Raw genomic sequence first — 6,000 nt, 5'->3', positions numbered from 1 at the left:
TCCATTTTTTTTTTGCATATTCCACACTACTAATGTTAGTAGTGTGTATATGCAAAATTTGGCATTTCTAGCTATTAAATTAAAGGTTTAAAGGGCGGAAAAAATTGGCGTGGGCTCCCACGCAATTTTCTCCGCCAGAGTAGTAAAGCCAGTGACTGAGGGCAGATATTAATAGCATGGAGAGGGTCCACGGTTATTGCCCCCCCCCTGGCTAAAAACATCTGCCCCCAGCCACCCCAGAAAAGGCACATCTGGAAGATGCGCCTATTCTGGCACTTGGCCACTCTCTTCCCATTCCCGTGTAGCGGTGGGATATGGGGTAATGAAGGGTTAATGTCACCTTGCTATTGTAAGGTGACATTAAGCCAAATTAATAATGGAGAGGCGTCAATTATGACACCTATCCATTATTAATCCAATAGTAGTAAAGGGTTAAAAAAAACACAAACACATTATTAAAAATTATTTTAATGAAAAAATCACAAAGGTTGTTGTAATATTTTATTCTACGCTCAATCCACTCACTGAAGACCCTCGATCTGTAACAAAAAATAAAAAATAAACCAACAATATCCATACCTTCCGAAGATCTGTAACGTCCAACGATGTAAATCAATTTGAAGGGGTTAAAATATCTTGCAGCCACGAGCTCTGCTAATGCAGCGTTGTTCGTGGCTGCAAAACCCCGGGGAATGAAGGTAAAGTAGGTCAATGACCTATATTTACCTTCATTTGCGGTGAGGCGCCCTCTGCTGGTTGTCCCTAGATCGTGGGAACTTTCCTAGAAAGCTCCCAGGCTCAAGTTCATAAGAGGCGCCCTCTGCTGGTTGTCCTCATATGAACTCGAGCCTGGGAGCTTTCTAGGAAAGTTCCCACGATCTAGGGATTTTTCAGCCCTCCTGTTAGGCCGGTTTATCACGTCAGTGGCTCCGGTACGTGAGGTGACAGTTTCCTCACGTGCCGGAGACACTGACTCACGTAGACACATTGAAATCAATGTGTCTCTGCACATGTCAGCGTGTTTTCACGGACCGTGTGTCTGTGTGCAAAACACGGAAACATGTCAGTGTTCGTGGGAGCGCACGGATTACACGGACCCAATAAAGTAAATGGGTCCGTGTAAAACACGTACCGCGCACGGACGCTGTCCGTGTGCAGTCCGTGTGCCGTGCAGGAGACAGCGCCACTGTAAGCGCTGTCCCCCCCCACGTGGTGCTGATGCCGCCATTCATATCTTCTCTCCATCAGCGTTCGCTAGAAAGAAGATATGAAAAATCCTTTTTTTTTTTCTTGTTTTAAATAAAGATCCCTGTCCCCACCCCCCTCCCACCCCCTGTGCGCCCGCCCGCTGGTAATAAAATACTCACCCGGCTCCCTCGCAGCGTCCTCTCAGCGCCAGCTTCTCCTGTATGAGCGGTCACGTGGTGCCTGCCTATTACAGTCATGAATATGCGGCTCCACCTCCCATAGGGGTGGAGCTGCATATTCATGACTGTAATAGGCAGGCACCACGTGACCGCTCATACAGGAGAAGGTGCGGCGACGACAGGATGCTGCGAGGGAGTCGGGTGAGTATTTTATTACCAGCGGGCGGGCGCACAGGGGGTGGGAGGGGGGTGGGGACATGGATCTTTATTTAAAACAAGAAAAAACAAAAAAAAAGGATTTTTCATATCTTCTTTCCAGCGAACGCTGCTGGAGAGAAGATATGAATGGCGGCTTCAGCACCAGATGCAGGGGACAGTGCTTATCTATAGCGGTGTCTCCTGCACGCTCCGTGTGGTACCCAGTCGGCACACGGGCGGAACACGTGTGCCGCACGTGTGCCACACGGATGGCCTACGTGAGCTCACGGACACACGGACAACTCCGGTACTGATTTTTTCGGTACCGGACTTATCTGGACGTGTGAGACTGGCCTTAGGCTCTTCTGGAAAAATGCTTGAGTTTCCCATTGACTTCCATTGTACTCGGTAGTCGGGTCGAGCCCATCCAAGCATCTGACCTGCTCATTTCGAGTACCGAGCGCTTGAGCATTTTAGTACTCAATCGTCATTAGTGCTATCCACTAACCCCCTGTGCTGCCCCGCTGATAAATGATATAAAAAGCACATAGTTGTATTTACCAAGAAACATCACACAGAGCTATTTCACACATCCTGATATTTCTGGTACTGGAAAAACAAGTACCGAAGCAATCCGTGTCCGTGTGTTACATATGCGTGGCATCCGGGTTCCGCACCAGCTGTGTGTTTAGCCTTTGCTGGTTAGAATTAATAGGGGGACCCTACGTCATTTTTTTGCTGGGGTCCCCGTAAATTCACCAGTAAAGGTAAAGCAAACAGCTGTCAGCTTCTATGAATAGCCTAACCTTTTTGGATAATTGTCCTCTTTCCCAGATTAGTAACATCAGCCCCCAGCTGTGGGCTTTCTCTCGGCTAGTTATTAAAATTACACAGCAGCCCGTGCCATTTTTTAAAAATTATTAATTTTACACACGATGCTGAATACAGCTCCCATCATTGTTGCCTGTTCACGCCGACCTCAGGAAGACCAGGTGACCATGATTCAAGAGGCCTTCAGCACCCGGCGAACTGTAGTGCTTTTTCCCAGGCGCTGGTACGTGTCATGCCGATGACACACGGATGTTATCAGTGCGTCATCCGTGAGCACATGTGCGGGACATATTGCAGCCAGTGCTGCTGATTAAAAAACGGACATGTCAGCATATTTTGACCTCAGACACACGGTCCATGGAAACACGCTGACATGGGCACAGAAATGAATGGGTCTGCCTGTGTAAGGGTCTGCGGACGTGTGAAAACTGTCACCATCCATACAGATACAGGAAAGATTCTGTATATATCTTGGTGCCGTCCATACAGGACACACCGACTTGTGATGGAGCCCTGGTGTGAAGAAGCGCTATCCCCTGGCTCCTCTCAGGCAGCATTACACCACACGCCGCACACATTTCCTGCACCCTGCATTTATCCCCGAAGGCCCAGCACTTCTTGTTTCTTTGTACGTGTTGTGTTTTTCATGCGTAGAGCGTATAGCCATTATAGTATATGGGGGCTTTACAGGTCCGGATTATTTTTGTGGACACATTGTCTTCTAGAAAGTAAAAAATGGAGACACGTCCATATCTGATGCAATTGGGGGCTCCCGCTGGCCCATTCGTGGGTGGGGAGTCAGTGTTGGGGGCCACTGTAGTAATGCCATCGGCGGTCTGGCCCGGGGTCAGTGCGACCTTATTTTTTCTCTTTCAGCCATTTGTGTGGTTTCTGGTTATTTTGCACTCTCGAGCCCACTATAATCCATCGTTCTTTTTATACACTGTGCCCCATATCTAGGATGAGGCCCCCTATTTGTATGTAATGCTTCAGGGACTGACCACAGTGGGGTCTGGTTGCAGGTGGGGTGTCATTTCTGACCTTACCACTATTATTACCGCCCTCACTTTTCTAGAGTCCTGAACAGCAATGTGCTGCTCTATAATGACAAGGGAGGCATTACTACATGTGCTCAGGCAGCCTCTCAGGGGTGTGGGAAAGCTGGGTGGCTCTTCCATCACTGGTGAGACAACGCTCAGAGCAGCAGCTGGCGGGGACCAGCGGAGACTGACACAGTAGGCAGCAGCTTCGGGAGAAGAATAGGGGGCGTGGCCCGAGAGGGGAGGACAGGCGAGCATGCGCAGTGGGGCAGCACGGAGCTCCACGCTGCTGCTCCCGGGATGCTGCTGGCCGGCTGCTCTCAGTGCTGACAGTCCGCTGCCGGGAGAGCTGGGAGCGCCGGTCCTCCTATCACTACGACTGTCAGCAGCACAGCGCCCGCCCCTCCCTGCCTCCCGCCGCCGGCACCACGGAGCGCTGACATGGGTTAGGGACTGACGGAGTGCACAGGGCAGGGCAGCCCATCCATCCCCGGCCGGCGGGCAGGCATGGAGAGCGGGCTGTGACCAGACAAAGGACGCGGGGGGCAGAGCAGCAGCCGCGGCGGAGGAGACATGATCGCTGAGGTGCTGAGCAGCGCCCTGGGGCTCGTCCTGTATCTCAACACCCTGGGCGCTGATTTCTGCTATGATGACAGGTAGGAGCAGGGAAACTTTCTCCAGGACCTTTCCTCCAGCGTCAGCCCTCCTGGCAACTTCACTGCCTGCTGTGTGTGAATGGGACCAGCGCTGCACCTCCAGCCCACATCCCTGCGCCTCCAGCCCACATCCCTGCGCCTCCAGCCCACATCCCTGCGCCTCCAGCCCACATCCCTGCGCCTCCAGCCCACATCCCTGCGCCTCCAGCCCACATCCCTGCGCCTCCAGCCCACATCCCTGCGCCTCCAGCCCACATCCCTGCGCCTCCAGCCCACATCCCTGCGCCTCCAGCCCACATCCCTGCGCCTCCAGCCCACATCCCTGCGCCTCCAGCCCACATCCCTGCGCCTCCAGCCCACATCCCTGCGCCTCCAGCCCACATCCCTGCGCCTCCAGCCCACATCCCTGCGCCTCCAGCCCACATCCCTGCGCCTCCAGCCCACATCCCTGCGCCTCCAGCCCACATCCCTGCGCCTCCAGCCCACATCCCTGCGCCTCCAGCCCACATCCCTGCGCCTCCAGCCCACATCCCTGCGCCTCCAGCCCACATCCCTGCGCCTCCAGCCCACATCCCTGCGCCTCCAGCCCACATCCCTGCGCCTCCAGCCCACATCCCTGCGCCTCCAGCCCACATCCCTGCGCCTCCAGCCCACATCCCTGCGCCTCCAGCCCACATCCCTGCGCCTCCAGCCCACCGTCCCTGCGCCCCCAGCCCACCGTCCCTGCGCCCCCAGCCCACCGTCCCTGCGCCCCCAGCCCACCGTCCCTGCGCCTCCTGCCCACCGTCCCTGCGCCTCCAGCCCACATCCCTGCGCCTCCAGCCCACATCCCTGCGCCTCCAGCCCACATCCCTGCGCCTCCAGCCCACATCCCTGCGCCTCCAGCCCACATCCCTGCACCTCCACCCATCTGTAATAGTCCTGAGTGTTACGTGTATGAGTGGGATAATGCCCCCTGTAATGTAGGGACATACACAGGACTACAGATGTGCCAATTGAGGGGATCACTGCAGTGCACAGGATGGACCAGGTGCAAACTTTATATATATATATATATATATATATATATATATATATATATATATGTTATATCTGTCTCTGCTGTATACCACGGTTGTGCAAAGTAAGGGACTCACTGCGCATTGGTTAGAATAGATCTGAAATTCAAACTTCTATACATCTTCTCATCACTGCACCTCCCAGGTCATCAGTGCTCAGCACTTTACTAGATCAGTAATCTAGTGATCCATAATCCAGGAGGCGTGAACTATAGCCATATTAGTAGATCAGTTATATTAGTGAATATTGTTCATATATACAGACACAGTTCATGTCCACTAATATTCCTGATCTAGTCAAGTGATGAGCACTGATGACCTGGGAGGTGCAGTGATAAAGCTTATGTATATATATATCTATATCCTACCTTCTGTATATTATATCACTGATATATAGGCACTGAGTACTTATGTATCCAAAGCTTTGTTTCTGTGATAGTGCAGGGTTTTTCTCTTGGGAGATGACATATCTCCCAGAATCCGGGATGTGCAGCGTTGTACATGTTCTCATCCTATTCTGGCATAAAGCACATTCTGAAGTCCGTGTCACTCCAGGATACTTACCTAGAATTAATGCCATTTTTTAAATGCACACTTCTCACTTCCCGCTGTCATATAAGTTTTGGCCTACGTGCCATGTGTTTGCAGTGGCAGATAAATCTCTATATTTCGCATTCCCACTATAGCCCCATCCTATAGATCTCTGCTCTTTTAAGAAGCTGCATATCATTTCTTGTTAATTGGATGACTACTTCCCCCTTCCATCACCCAAGTAGTGGTCCTCTTTAGAAAGCTGACATAAGTTCCAAGTAATCATAGGGGAAAACTTCAATTTGTGCCCCCTTTTCAA

General features: G+C 52.0%; 1 protein-coding gene across 2 annotated transcripts in view; it reads left to right on the top strand.

Annotated features, from left to right (window-relative positions):
* The first annotated feature begins 3,702 nt into the window (after positions 1–3,702).
* TMTC2 (transmembrane O-mannosyltransferase targeting cadherins 2) overlaps positions 3,703–6,000 on the top strand; it is a 459,093-nt gene continuing 456,795 nt past the window's right edge. The window contains exon 1 of one of the 2 annotated variants that reach the window (XM_069764402.1): positions 3,703–4,092. In XM_069764402.1, coding sequence (XP_069620503.1) covers positions 4,010–4,092 — 83 coding nt within the window. In that variant the 5' untranslated portion in view covers positions 3,703–4,009. The remainder of the gene's footprint in view (positions 4,093–6,000) is intronic. The other variant, XM_069764403.1, reaches the window with a different exon arrangement.

This window comes from Ranitomeya imitator, chromosome 4 (assembly GCF_032444005.1).
Source record: "Ranitomeya imitator isolate aRanImi1 chromosome 4, aRanImi1.pri, whole genome shotgun sequence".
Lineage (NCBI taxonomy): Eukaryota > Metazoa > Chordata > Amphibia > Anura > Dendrobatidae > Ranitomeya > Ranitomeya imitator.
The sequence above is the reverse complement of the archived record's forward strand: the minus strand, read 5'-3'. Positions and strand labels throughout refer to the sequence as shown.